At 38.2% G+C, this 14502-nt stretch overlaps 1 protein-coding gene across 4 annotated transcripts in view; it reads right to left on the bottom strand.

Annotated features, from left to right (window-relative positions):
• Positions 1–5693: 5693 nt before the first annotated feature.
• The window catches only part of LOC122555283 (sentrin-specific protease 7-like), a 115917-nt gene continuing 107108 nt past the window's right edge, over positions 5694–14502 (bottom strand). For 3 of the 4 annotated variants that reach the window (XM_043701120.1, XM_043701124.1, XM_043701122.1), the window contains 3 exons: positions 14001–14069; positions 11348–11498; positions 5694–6019 (listed from right to left, as the gene is read on the bottom strand). In XM_043701120.1, the coding sequence (XP_043557055.1) occupies positions 5888–6019; positions 11348–11498; positions 14001–14069 (352 nt within the window). In that variant the 3' untranslated portion in view covers positions 5694–5887. The remainder of the gene's footprint in view (positions 6020–11347; positions 11499–14000; positions 14070–14502) is intronic. The other variant, XM_043701123.1, reaches the window with a different exon arrangement.

The following is a 14502-nucleotide window of genomic DNA, read 5'->3' as shown; positions in this document are numbered from 1 at the left end:
GGAAGGTGAGAAACAGGAGGGTTGTATCTTCGGTTCAAGGGTGGAGGTGTGGGAAGTGGAGGAAATGCATTGGAGGGCATTGTTGACTATGTGGGAGGGGAAATTGCAGTCCTTGAAATAGGAGGCCATTTGGGATGTCCTGGAGTGGAATTGCTCCTCCTAGGAGCAGATACAGCCGCAGCGGAGGGATTGGGAGAAAGGAATAGCGTTTTAACAGGGGCTTGGCAGGAGGTGTAGTCCAGGTAGCTGTGGGAGTTGGCGGGTTTGAAGTAGATGTCTGTGTTGAGCCGGTCACTGGTGACAGAGACGGAGAGGTCCAGGAAGGGCCGAAACGTCTTTTCTCCTGCTCCTCGGATGCTGCCTGACCTGCTGTGCTTTTCCAGCAACACATACTCGACTCTGATAAGTTTCTCAACCCCATTCTCCTGTTTTCTCCATGTAACCCTTGATACTCAAGAACCTATCTATCGCAGTCTTAAATACACTCAATGACCTGGCCTCTACAGCCTTCTGTGGCAAAGAATTCCATAGATTCACCACTCTCTGGCTGAAGTTTCTTCGTATCTCCATTCTAAAAGTCTTCCCCTTAGTCAAAGGATATGCCCTCAGGTCTTAGTCTCTCCGATCAATGGAAACATTTTCCCAACAACCACCCTTTGTAGGCCATTCAGTATTCTGTATGTTTCACTTAGATCCCCTCCCCCCACCTTCCTTCTAAAGGGATAAATAAAGGTTCAGCAGCAAATGAGCTGAGGCAGTGGTAGAGTCATACATGTTAGGGCAGTGGATATTGGCATTTTTAATGACATGAATGGTCAATAGCTTGTCTCAGTGTCATATATAACACAACATGATGTTAACAGTCTAGGTCAACTTCAGCCAGTTGCTAAGCAGAGGGATGGAGTGTGTGCAAGAGACCAAATTTAATGATTCAGTCTTTGCAATAATAAAGTGGAGGAAATTGCCATTCATCTAATACTGAATGTCAGACAAGCAGGCTGACAATTTAACGACAGCAGAGAGAACATGGTGAGGTAAAGTTGAGTATCTATAACTCATGTGGCAACAGGCTTGTATTTGGATGATGTCACGAAGGGGCAGAATGCAGTTACTCAGAAGGTCAAGTATAGATCCTAGAGGAAGATTTAAGCAACTGTGCCATATGTGGACACAGGGAAATGTAAAAAAAAATTACAAATGTTTTGTTAGAAATGATTAGATATCATAGTTCTGAAGGAATCATCTCATGATCATGGATGAAATTTAGTTCTTACTGAAGCCTCTCCACACGTTCCACCCAAGCCGTTAGTGTATTCTTCCATTTTCTCTTTTGACAGTGCCCCCCTACACATCTGCCAACCTACATTCTATGACAAACATTTCATCAAGATATTTTGAAAATATCCTTGATCAGCCTCTGCACAGAGGTGACTTCTAATACCATCACAATTCTCATTGTGAAGCTGAGTGGCCCACTCCTGCAATCATTTATATTGTACTCTCCTCTGAGTTCATTGGTCTCTCAATCTCTTTTTCCATATAAACTTTCCTAACCATATTCACTGCTAACCTCTTGACCCTTTCCTATACCTTTCAATTGTTATTAAAGATAAGGCCTTCTCCAATTACTCACTTGAAATTCTACTCGCTTCTAACTTCCAACCCAAATTGTTCTATAAATGTCCTTGATATCACTCCATAAAATAAATTACAATTATTTCAACAGCCAACTATCTGGGTAAGATTTGTTATTCCTACTGCTCCAAATATGCTCAAACTCCAGTCTCTGCTTATAATGCCCTAACAGTTACTTTTATCCTGGTTACTTTCCTTTACCAAAATAAAGACTATCTATTCAACTACTTTTTGCTGCTTCCTTTTCACTTTGTGCTAACCATAAACACTCGTCGTTCTCTAGATTCTCTCACCTCCGCTCATTCTGAACTTAGCTCATGCATAATACCCACCTCCTGATTTCAAGCCTTTTACAGCAAATTACTGGCCATTCAACTTCCTTTCAAGATATGCTCAGCTCCCTTAATGCTAACACTGATGCAGAAATAGCCATTTATTGCATATGGCTGGTTTAGGCATTGATTTCCGGTTTGACTAGACCAAAGAAGTACTGTTTTTCTAAAAACCTGGCATCACAACACCAGGTTATAGCCCAACAGGTTTTTTTTTGAAATCACAACCTTTTAGAGCATTGTTCCTTTGTCAGGTGAAGTATTCTGCAGCTGACAAAGGTGCTGCGCTCTAAAAGGTGGTGATTTCAAGTAAACTTGGACTATAACCTGGTGTTATGTGACTTCTGACTTTGTCCACCCCAATTCAATTGGCACCTCTGTATTTCTAAAAAAACCAGATTCAGATTCAATATTCTGTCATACTCCTCATCTTAGGATAATTCTGGAATGTAGAGGTAATTTCCAGTTTCCTTGTCCCCATTACTAGTGATTTCATGACGACTCATTCCTTCTACCCTCCACCTCCAACAAGTATAAACACAGACACTATTTTTAAAGATCATCCATTCAACTATTTCTGCTGCATCTCTCACCTTGTCTTATGCTAACCATAAATTTTCATCTTTCTCTAGATCCTTACCTTCACTCATTTTGAGTTCATCTTACCTGAAAGACCCACTTCCTGCTCCCAATCCTATTTCCACCAGTGTGCCACCCAGTTTCCTTTCAACATTCCTATAGTAGCCAGTGACATTTCATGTCTACCCTCTCAAATCTTGTCTTAATATGAAAGACGTCTTTCAGAGCAGCCCTCCTCAGTCCTCTCATTACCACAGAAAAAAAGGTATCAAGCATAATCCATTCCAGTGGCTCATCTTTTTTTAATATGGCAACTGAAACTGTTGAGTGTTGTTTACTCAAGATTTAAGTTCAACAAAGCTTTTATATCTTTCTAAGAATTGAACCTGGCATTTTGTTTACATTTTTAAACTGTTAATGAGTTGCTACTTTTAGCAATTTGTGCATCCATACCTTAGATCCCTACCTTGACTTTCCATGACTTAATGTTGTGGTTATGTAGAAGGCACTTGTAATTTGAATGGCTTGACTATATTTTCAATGTATTCTACATTAGTTTTAATGTTTATATATCCTATCAATAGATTTTACCTACTCTAGTTGGATTGGAAGTGGCAGGTTTAATTTACTCCAGTAGGATTATGTGTGGTGGATGCAGTTCATTCCAATATGATTATGCTCCCAAAGACAGAGCAGCACAATTTTCATAACGACAAGATAAACTTTGTACACAATTCAAATGAATGACTGCAGGCTTTAATAACAGTCGCCATTGGCTGCATGGCTCTGCCTGGAAAATTCTCAAAAGATACCACATGTCCCCCAGTGTCATCAATCATGTCCCCCAATGTCATATGTGGATTACAACCTTTATACACAGTATCCTTATAGATAATGTTATTCAAATTGTTGCCTTTCCTATAGCATTTTAACACAAATAGTGTTACTGAATACATTTGCATTAGCCTGTCTTGTCCAATTAGGACCACTACACTAGTGGAGTAAAAGAAACTGATGCAAATAAAGAGATCAAATAAAAAGCCATTTGAAGAGGGCATTGCTCAAGACTGATAGTTGTTTAGGCAGCCTTGGTTCATATACTTAAGAAGAGACAGAAGCAAAGTTATTTCCTTTTACAATGTTTTAGACACATACAAAGTGTAATGATGAACATTAGCCACAAGACTTTGATATGCATTATGTTAACATGTTTAATAATAATTGGCATTGCCTTGTAGGCAACAGGCTTCAGCTTAGTAAGTATCCTGGGTACTTGATTTTTGTTTCTAAAGTAATTCAGTGATCTAGTCTTCACTTTCACTTTTGTTTTCACCCATTAGATGTACCTAATAATAAAGCATTATTCCCTCCTGATGTTATGGTTTTATCGGAGCTGTTCTTTCAAGTTGGCTTAAGTGGATGAGAATAGTACAGTTTTGATTATTATTTCTGAAATTTTATTCACTGCTCCCATGCTCAACTTCCTAGAGTAAAATCCTACTAGTTTGGCCAAAAAACATGACTAATCTGAACTGTTGTTAATATGGCACTTTGCTGTCTCACTGTGAAGTGTAATAACGTTATTGTACGTTGTAGACTTGTCAGAGGTTAGAGAGAAGTGAATAGTATAACATTGATTGCCTGTTCATGATGTTTGACCTAGGTTCAACCACAACTCATCATCAACACACCAATTCAGCACAGAGAAAATACCAACTTATTGGTTCCCAATTAGGTTATTTACAAACACACGTGTGTCCATGCATTGTTAATTCAGTATTTGACCATGCAAGAGGTGTCCAGCAATTCTTTGAATGATTATTCTAACTAAATGTCAATATTGATCTATGTAATAGCCTTCATAGTTTAGCAGAGAAAAATTAAAACATTCCATATAACATTTGAACAGCTACATGATTAAAATTAATATCATTGTCCTATGAAATTTAATTGCTTCATTTTCATTTGAGCTGTCAGTTGCTTTTGCAAAACATTCAAAATTAGTATATTATTTCTATATTTACACATTTGGTTTTCTAGGTAACCAGATGAAATCTTTCAGACCTGTTTCAAGAGCAATGAAAACTACATGTTGGCGGAACAGCTCGAATCAACTTTTCTCAGAGTATGAACGGACTTTCCAAAAAAATTATTTATTCTTTCTTCTGCTCCGTACCCCTCTTTCTTGCTGATATTGTACCTCCCCTCGCTCATCACAAACTTGAAATCAATAAAAAAAGGTCTTCAAAACCAAAATATGAAATGGTCAACAATATTTTTGTCTTTGATGTTCCTTTAGGTCTTTTTATATCTATCATTCCAAACATTGCAATTCAGATAGACAACTTGCTCTAAAAGTGAATTGTCTGCTAAAGCATAGTGGATAGTTCACAATAACTCAAATAAAATCTCTCAGGTTTGCACGTCTTCTTTAATAATAATTAACTTCTGCTTCGCTTCTTCCTTTATTCTCTCCTTTGTCTGCCTTCTGAACCATATTCCCATCTCAAAGGTTAGATCAGGATGAAGAACACACTGAATGAGAGAATTGCAAGGAAACTCACATACCAGTTTCAGCATTTGGTCTGATAACATGCTATGCACATTTGTTCTAGCCAAAATAAAATTAGTTACAATTAGATCCCACAAATGAGCTTTTATACAACTGGATGATGGAAGACTAGACCGGGACACATTTTGTTTTGCAATAAGCACTAGCTCAAAGGATTCAACAACAGCAGCAGCAATAATAAATGGTCATCCTTGCTGCATCTTTTTGAAAAAAACTTAATGACTCAAAGTTCCTTTCAGCAAAGCCTGCCCGTGTACCGATAGTCATTACTCAATCTGCATCATGGTTAAAATGTTTATGACTTAACGTGGTCTGTTTTAAGCACTCTAATGGAAAGATATCTAAGTATGAAAAGAAAAAGTCATCGTTGATTTAAAACTAGAAACTTGTACCTTAAAATAGCATCATTTCTTTCAAGATAAAATTGCAATGTACAATTTCAGAATTGAATCCTCACCTCCTTCGCCCTGTTCCAATTCATGAATAAGCATTTTAACAATTGCCAGGGCAGTGGAACTAAATGAATCGTTGATTCAATAATGGAATAGCCAAAAACAAATGCAAGAAGCCAAAAAGTCAAACAGTATAATTTATTTAACTGTACACCACTATAAACAGAGCTAATTGAATGTGCTACACATTATTGGTCAGCTGGTTCAAAATTTACAGTTGAATTTAAAATCTTCATATTTCCAAGATGTGTGGATACTTGATGATCAGCAGCTTTGAAACGATCGGCTACAATATCTGTCCTTCATTTGCAGGTTCATTAGTTATCAGTTCTTTGCTGGCTGTGTAACTGTAGAATTAAATCTTGTATTTCCTCCCGCTTTTTCTTTACCTCCTCTCGCAGAAACCAATTATCCAGCTGCAAAGGTAATTCAAAACTGGTGATGGGTTTCTGTGAAAAAGAGAAAAAGAAACAAATTTTGCAAAGAAGAAAACAGGCCAAAGTAAGAGTAAACAGTGTTCTGAAATTAATTCCTCAATACTTATTTAACAAAGCTCAGTTAATAAATTGAATACATCACAAAGCTATACTAAATGGCCCAAGACTCCAAAATGCTCAGAGTAAGTACCAAAACAAAACTTCACTCTAGTGATCAATAAAGTATCATCTAAAATTAAAAGTGATCCCAACATTACAAAGGATCCTGATGAAAGTGGTACATTGCACCACTTAGTTCTCTCTGCAACCTTAGATAATCCGACCAGCTTGATATATTTCACTGATTTACATAATCTCTTACATATCCACTTGTATCCAGTGGATCTCAATGCCAGAGCCTTGCCTCCCCATAGAGCTGCGAGTTGGGTTGTGATCTCTGAACAGAGGTTTTTTTTGTCAGATAAGTCATTTTCACACATTCTGCTCCACATCATTTATGTGTGGGAATTGTAGCAGTTTGGGAAGGCTTGGGGTGGAAAATGCACACATCATCCACCAAACTTGGGATCCCATTGTGAGGGCCACAAGAAATTGTATTTCTTCCCGCACTCCATGTGTGCATGCTGGTGTATTTTCTGAAGTGCAAAAACTTCAAATGTCACTACCAGATTCGATATTGTACTATTGATGTGGCTTTCGATGTTATGATTCATCAGGGATCTGTTCTGCAAAGGTCAGTGCATGTTTACATTAATCACAATTGTGCAAGTTGTGCCATGCATTGCAGTATTTGTGCCATTAGAGGAAGTATCATAGAAGTATAAAGAAAATGGCATATGGTTCTGCTGACATGCTTTGTGCCTCAAACTGACAGCTCTAGCTGTTAAATAAAACTCTTTTGTAAGTTAATAAAAAAACTCTGCGTCTACTCTCGATTGATTGACAGGTTCTCTGCTTTAATGTTGAAACGGGATACTATTTTGTTCTGAACATCTCAGGACTTCTAGCTGAAAGTTTGTTATGACAGCTGTAGCTATTATGAATTTCAAGCTAAGTATCAAAAGCAATTAATGACATCAACTCAGCAGGCCATCCACTAATCCAATATGAGAAACTTAAAACTTGGTAATAGCAGAATAAAACTAAATGTGATTGTTTTTTTTTGTTTGCAAATTGAATGTGTACATAGTTCCTGAAGACTATTTGTAGTATATATTGGATGATTGGATATGAGGATTCAAAGGAGAACATGGGCAATCTGGAAGGGGCATGAAATACAATGGAGTTTAGTGAGGCAGCACGAGATCGAATTGCGAACCCCCCAGATGAAGCGACAAAGATGCCAGATATAAATAACAAATTGATCAGTCATGTATTTTGCAAAGTACAAAAGTACAGAGGTCAAGGTTTTCAAATGAACCAGAACAATCCCATTCCAAAATCCTACCTTTGCCATTCCCTGATCCTCACTATACTTTTCCAAATACAGCCCTCAGGCAGGATCATGCATTATATAATTAATATTAACATGAATGTACATTATCCCATTCCTGATGATGGACTCTGGTCTGAAACATTGATTCTCCTACCCCTTGGATGCTGTCTGATCTGCTGTGCTTTTCCAGCAACGCACTCTCGACATTATCCCATTGCAACCTATTACTGATACAGCTTGGGTATTATAACTGAATCTGAATTCCATCCAATATCTTTACCGAGAAAATTACCACGTTAGCTACTACCAAGGGTTTCTGCTGTTAGAGACAGAGTCCTACAGCATGGAAACAAGCCCTTTGGCCCAAACCGACCAAAATATCCACCCACTGTAATCCCATTTCCCTGTACATAGCCCATGTCCTTCTAATCCTTTCCTTTCCATGTATTTGTCCAAATGCCTTTTAAATGGTGTTAATGTACCCACCTCAACCAATTCCATACGTACACTACTCTCTGTGTAAAAAAGTTGCCCCTCCAGTTCCCTTTTATTCTTTTCCCTCTAACCTTACACTAATCCCCTCCAGTCCTTGATTATCTAACCCTGGAAAAAAGACTAAGTGCATTCACCCTACCCATGTCTCTCATGATCTTATACACCTTGATAAAGGTTTCCTCTCTGTCTCCTACGCTCTAAAGAAAAAAAGCTTGTCCAACCTCTCCCGATAACTCAAACCATTGAGTCTAGGCAACATCCTTGCAAATTTCTTCTGCACTCTTTCTAGTTTAATAAACATCCTTCCTATATCAAGGTGACCAAAGCTGAACACAATACTCCAATTGTGCCTCACCAATGTCCTGTATAATTGAAACATAACTTCCCAACTTCTATATTCAAGGCCAGTGTGCCAGGAGCCTTCTTCACTGCCTTGTGACCACTTTCAGAGAACTGTCAACCTCAACTCCAAGATCTCTCTGATCCACCACACTCCTCAAGGCCCTACCATTTATCATGAAACTCCTACCTTGATTTGACTTTCTAAAATACAAGACCTCAGACTTGTCTATTTTAAACTCCATTTGCCATTTCTTGGCTCACCTCTCCAGCTGATGAAGTTCCTGCTGCAATTTCTGATAACCCTTCTCCCTTTCCAATATACCACCTATTTTACTGTCATCAGCAAACTTACTAATCATGCCTTGTATACTCTCATCCAAATCACTCATATAGATAAGAGTAATAGGCCCAGCACCAACCTCTGAGGAATTCCACTACTCACAGGCCTCCAGTCCGACAAGCATCCTTCCACTATTACCCTCTGCTTCCTACCATCAAGCAAATTGCCAGGTTGCCCTGAATTCCATGCAATCTAACCTTCCAGAGCAGCCTACAATGTGGAACCTTATCAAAGGCCTTACTAAAATCCATATAGACTACATCTACCGCCATACCCTCGTCAACCTTCCTGGTCACTTCATCAAAGATCTCTAACAAATTTATGAGGCATGATCTCCCACTCACAAAGCCATACTGACTACCCCTGATCAAACTCAATCTTTCCAACTCTGTATATCTTATGTCTTAGAATCTTCTCAAGTAACTTACCTATCATAGATGTTAAGCTTACTGGTCTATTGTTCCCAGGCTTTTCTTTGGAGCCCTTGTTGAGTTATGACAGAACATTCGCTACCCTCCAGTCTTCCGGGACCTTACCCGTGGCTAACTATGATGCAAAATGTACTTTGTATTTCTCTTCTGATCGTTTTAGCTTCCCACACTGAAGGGCAACATTTCCTCCATCTCTCAAAAGAAAAATTATAACTCTCCTGGACCCAAGAACGCACAGAGAATCTCTAAAAACAATTCCTATAACTGGCATCTCACAATAATGGAAATTTCTCAAAGTACAATGCTCTATTTTTAATTTTTAGTAGAGATAATTGTACCCACTTCTCATGCTGAATTTTAATCAATGCTTTTCTTGTGCAAATAACATCTCCCACCTTGGCGTGTTTGCATGGCTATACTTAACTCGAAGGCTTCAGGCGTTGTTTGGGTGTCCAGCCAATTCAGCTTTACAATTCTTCCCTTTGAGTTTGAGTTTTGGAAGTCTGTGTTTTTTTTTTAAATGAGCCTCTACTTTGACTAACAACAATGACACTAACATTTTCTCAATGAGATTGCTGCTGCAGTCTCCTGATCCACTTAACCCGATTTCTAATCTAATGCACTTAAAAGACCCTGAAAGCTGATGTCCCAGTTTGAATTTTGCTTTCAGCCTATTTAGTACAGCTTTTCAAATTCACTGTTCCCTCCTCTCATTAAAAAAAACTATGAATCATAAAGTTGCCTGAAAGTTGACTCCTCTAATGCCAGTAAAACATTGCACAGTGTGCTTTCAACTGAAGACCATCCAATTTCCATAAGACACACTAAGAACTACTAAACTTAGAGGCATGAATTAGGCCACATACACAATTAATTTCCAGTGTCTCCTCTGCATTTTGATCTGACATCCTTGCAAAAATGATGTCATAATATAAGTTGACCTACACTCCCAAGTATGTGTTGCCATCACATCCATAAAAATATTCAAAATTGCTTTTCCTGCATAGTCTCGGTGTTTGATCTTGCATTTTTAATAATACCAGGATTCCTTTTAAATGTTTATAATCCCTTTCTAGGAGCATGTTAATTCCTAGAGCCATGGTCAAAAATTTATACTTCATTTATTTGCCTTCCATTTTTATACTTCATGTTACTAATCCATGGACATAACCTGCTGCTTCTCATCCTGTACCTTCAAACATTTGTTCTATTTTCAGTGACTTTTCTTACTGTAAGTATTTAACCTTAGTACCCATATTTGGTAGCTGCCCTTTGGAACAACAATCTCATTTTGATCAGTAGAACCGAGCTGCCCTTCATCTGAGAATGTTAATTGTGACAGTCTGATCCTTGCAGCTGTGCAAAATATGGCCAAGAAAGGTACCTGATACATATACATACATATGTTAACTCCTTTACAACCTGCAAATGTATAATCCACACCGAGAAAATTTAAAGAGCATACCCAAGCAAACGGTCTGATCCCCATGTTGCACAATAATTATTATTCCCTTTTACCAAGAACTTCTCTTAGGCATCTCCATTCTAAATTCTTCCCTTTTATACTAATCCATGTCTTTGCAATTGAAACTGGTTTCCAAAGACCCTACAAGTATGTGACCAAATTCTTTGAGATTCTAGTTTTAACAATCGTCCTTCTCTACCTGCATGCAATGCATTGAAATGCTGAAAAAAAGTACAGACAATTGTACTCACTTCTCATACTGAGTTCTGATCAAATTTATTACTGATAAAACTTTAGGATTTCAACCAAAAACTAACTGAAAGGGACTACATCCTCTGACAACCTGCAGCAAATTGTAGGCATGGACAGTTGATGCAACTACAGACAGTAATTTACAGTTTGGCTAATCTGCCAAAATATTATGAACCATTTCTTCTATTGCTCTTCGCTTCCATTCACACATTCTGTTTCTGAACGGGTTTTTTTACTGCCATATTCATAGCAATTATGTTCATATTCAAACCACATCGCTAAATTCATTGTCTATGTAATTTTAAGTTAAATTTCGAAGAAAAATAGTTATGCCCTCAGATGTCAATTAGCACTTGCTTAGTTTCTTTTGTGGAGAGGTTCTGTTCCATTAACGGAATGCAACAATGTCCCCGTTTTGAACACTGTAATTTCACAGATTATAAACACAGAACTCTTATTTTCCACATCCGATTCAATCTGCAAGTTCTTTATTGATTGCTTCAGAAAGTTAATTTGAAAATTTCAGCATAATTGAATTTCCAATGCTTAAGCAACACCCAGTTGATCAAAAAAAGGTTACCTGAAAGAAGCTTTCCACATACTGCAGTAAGTAAATGCCACAGTCACTGCTGTTATCTTGCTTAGGAACTCTAGGAACTGAGCCCTTCATGGTTTCTGCTGTGAAACTGCGCTGTCCTCTTTTTTTCACTTCCCACTCAATCTGCAGATACCTTTTAAAGAAAATGAGAAATGTATTAAAACAGCAGAACTGTAGTAAGATTTAAAATAACATTCAGCAGACCCAAAGTAAATCAATACTATTACCAATTTGTATTTGTCCAGCACTTTAAATATGCAAACCATATAAATATATAAAATATATATTTAAAAATATGTAGAAGCAAAACATAAGAACACTACAAAAAAAAACTGGGTAGGTGGATTGGACAGACAAATAGGGCTCAAGGAATTGGTGGAAAAAGGGATGAGGAAATAAAACTTCAAAGTAAGTGAAAAGCTGAAGGAGCAGTATGTGATGCTGGAAAGGAAATAAATAGAAGCAAACAAGTAAATCAGAATCAAAACAGCACAGCGTGAGAGAGACTGTGGAGATTCAGATGGTCAAAGCAATTGCAAAGTTTGTAGAAAGGAATCCAGAACCAATGCATCAGCAACTAACACTCAATAGGCCAGTGACAGAAGATGATAATTCAGTGGTCCTAAAGTACTGATGCTTTGAATAAATTTGAGTTTGAGTTTATGCAAGCGAGTGCATGAGAGTCCTGAAGTCAAGATTAGAAGGGACAGGAGCATGGATGTGGATTTCAGGTTACAGTAACAGAGTTACATACACAACAGATAAAGAATACCCAACTTCCATGGATCAATTTTTTAAATTCAATCACACTGACAGTCAATATATCTCCAAGTCAGGACAGTTGAGTGTCTTAGTGGGGAACTTGCAGGAGGTGGTCTTTCCATGTATCTGCCATCTGTGTCCTTCAAGATGGTAGTGTGGTTGGTTTTTTAAGGTGCTTAATAAGGAGGCTTAGTGAATAGTTGCAGTGCATCCTGGAGATGACATATACTGCTGCTAGTCTACACCAGTGCTGGTGGTGGCGGGGGAAGGGGGTGTGTGAATGTTTGTGGAGGAGGCAAACGCGGGGCGAGCAAAACCACCCAATAGGTATGCTAGCTGGAGGGAGTGGGAATTCGAAAAGTGAAAAAAGCTGGAATGTTAAGGGGCAGGCATCCAGTACTTTAGATCTCTAATTCTTGGACAAAAGTCAGAGTACAACAAAAATCCTCTGGATTCATAAACAGCGTGCTCATGAGGTGTAATCTATACCCGACAAGAACCACATTATCTAGAGGAAGGCCAAACCGAAACAAACTATGCCAAAGGTGTGAGACGCCAAACGAGACCATATCACACATCTCAGGATGCTGCCCATTCGTGAAAAATGCTTGAATAAAACACCATAACAAGATCGCTGACCAGTTGCAGAAACATGTCAGTAAGTACGGCTGGACATTGGACGTGGAGCCCAGGCTGTTTGACAAAGACTGCTCCCTATGGAAGCCGGATCTCATATTTAAAAAAGACCAAAAGATCCCAGTTGTAGATCTCACAGTGCTGTACGAAAATGATAGTAAAGCACTGGAAACAGCATGGCGGGAAAAATAAGAGAAATATAAACGCCTGAATGCCGAGGTCACGGAATTGATGGGAAGCGTGGACCCCAAATAATTTGGCTTCGTGATGGGCGCACAGTAAAGTGGCTGGATATGAAATTCCTTGGCATCAAGAAATATGATACGTTCATCCAAAAGACATCAAGACTCACTCTGTCACTGACACTTGAACTCTTACAACTCTTCAGTGACAAGTGAGCAAATAACCGTAAACGGTGAGATAAGATCCTTCACCGAGCCAAGGTCCAGCCGAATCCCAGCAAAAAAAAATAAAAATAAAAAATAAAACCGGAGGGAAGCCAGTCCACAAAATCCTACAACATCACCAACATCAGTAGGTCCCCACTAATAATGACAATAACAACCAGCCTCATATACCACCAGTATCACCTGGTCCTTGGTCTGTGGTGATGCTAGAGAGTACACAAACATTGACGAGCGATGTAAAGACTCGGAAAAGGCACTTCCCGAGTGTTCCAAATGAAGCAGGTTGTTATGTCCTGGATAATATTAAACTTGAGTATTGTTGGAGCTGCACTCTTCAAAGCAAGTGGGAAATACTTCATCATGTTCTTGACAGTGTAGACAGTGGCTGTGCATTGGGAAGTGAGGAGGTTAGTTACTCATTGCAGGATTCTTGGCCTCTAGCATGCTCAGTATTTATATGGCTAATCCAGTTTAATTTCTTAATTTTATTTAAATTTTATACATTATGATCCAGATCCAACTGAATGGTAATCACCTTTTTCAATTAAATGAGCCTTTTAAATATCCTAAACATTTTATCAAACACAAGTTGTAAAGCAAACTAAAAAGGATCTTCATACTTTGAGGATTCCTGTTAATTCAAATAAATTATCTTACTTCTATGACTCCTAATAGATAGAATACATTAATGTTTTAACACATTCAGTATAAAAATATTGTTCCTCTTTATTTTGATATTCCTGTGAATTGTCCTGACAAGTGCAAGACAAAAATGTTTGACAAAAGATCTGCATACCAAGTGACTAAGAATATACATTACTAATACTCACTCTCGTAAAATTTTTACTGTGTGTAATTGTGAAGCTGCTCTTAGTGAATCCATAATAAGAATGCAGGGCCTGAGAGGGAAAAAAAAAATTTCAGTTATCACTTCATACTTCAGTCTGATTGCTTAATTTTGAAAGGCTAAAATCACCAGTGTGGTAGATATGAATGACCACCACTACCAACAACACTGACTGATAATTGACACAGCTGAGAGGATTCATGCTTAACTCTTGTAACTAACTACTTTCACAGAAACAAAAGATAGGAGCAAAAGTAGGCCTTTCAATCTCGAGTCTGCTCTGACATTCAACATGATCATGGCTGAACGTGAAGCTCAATGCCCTAATCCTGACCTCCTGCCATATCCCTAGATCCTTTTAGCCACAGGAGCTATATCTACTTCCTTCTTGAAAACCTGTTTTAACCCCAATCTCTTACTGTGGCAGATTAAAAACCCCTGATGAAAAATAAAATTACATTGTGAGGTTTATATTCAACTATATT

Source organism: Chiloscyllium plagiosum, chromosome 12 (genome assembly GCF_004010195.1).
Source record: "Chiloscyllium plagiosum isolate BGI_BamShark_2017 chromosome 12, ASM401019v2, whole genome shotgun sequence".
Taxonomy (NCBI): domain Eukaryota; kingdom Metazoa; phylum Chordata; class Chondrichthyes; order Orectolobiformes; family Hemiscylliidae; genus Chiloscyllium; species Chiloscyllium plagiosum.
The sequence above is the reverse complement of the archived record's forward strand: the minus strand, read 5'-3'. Positions and strand labels throughout refer to the sequence as shown.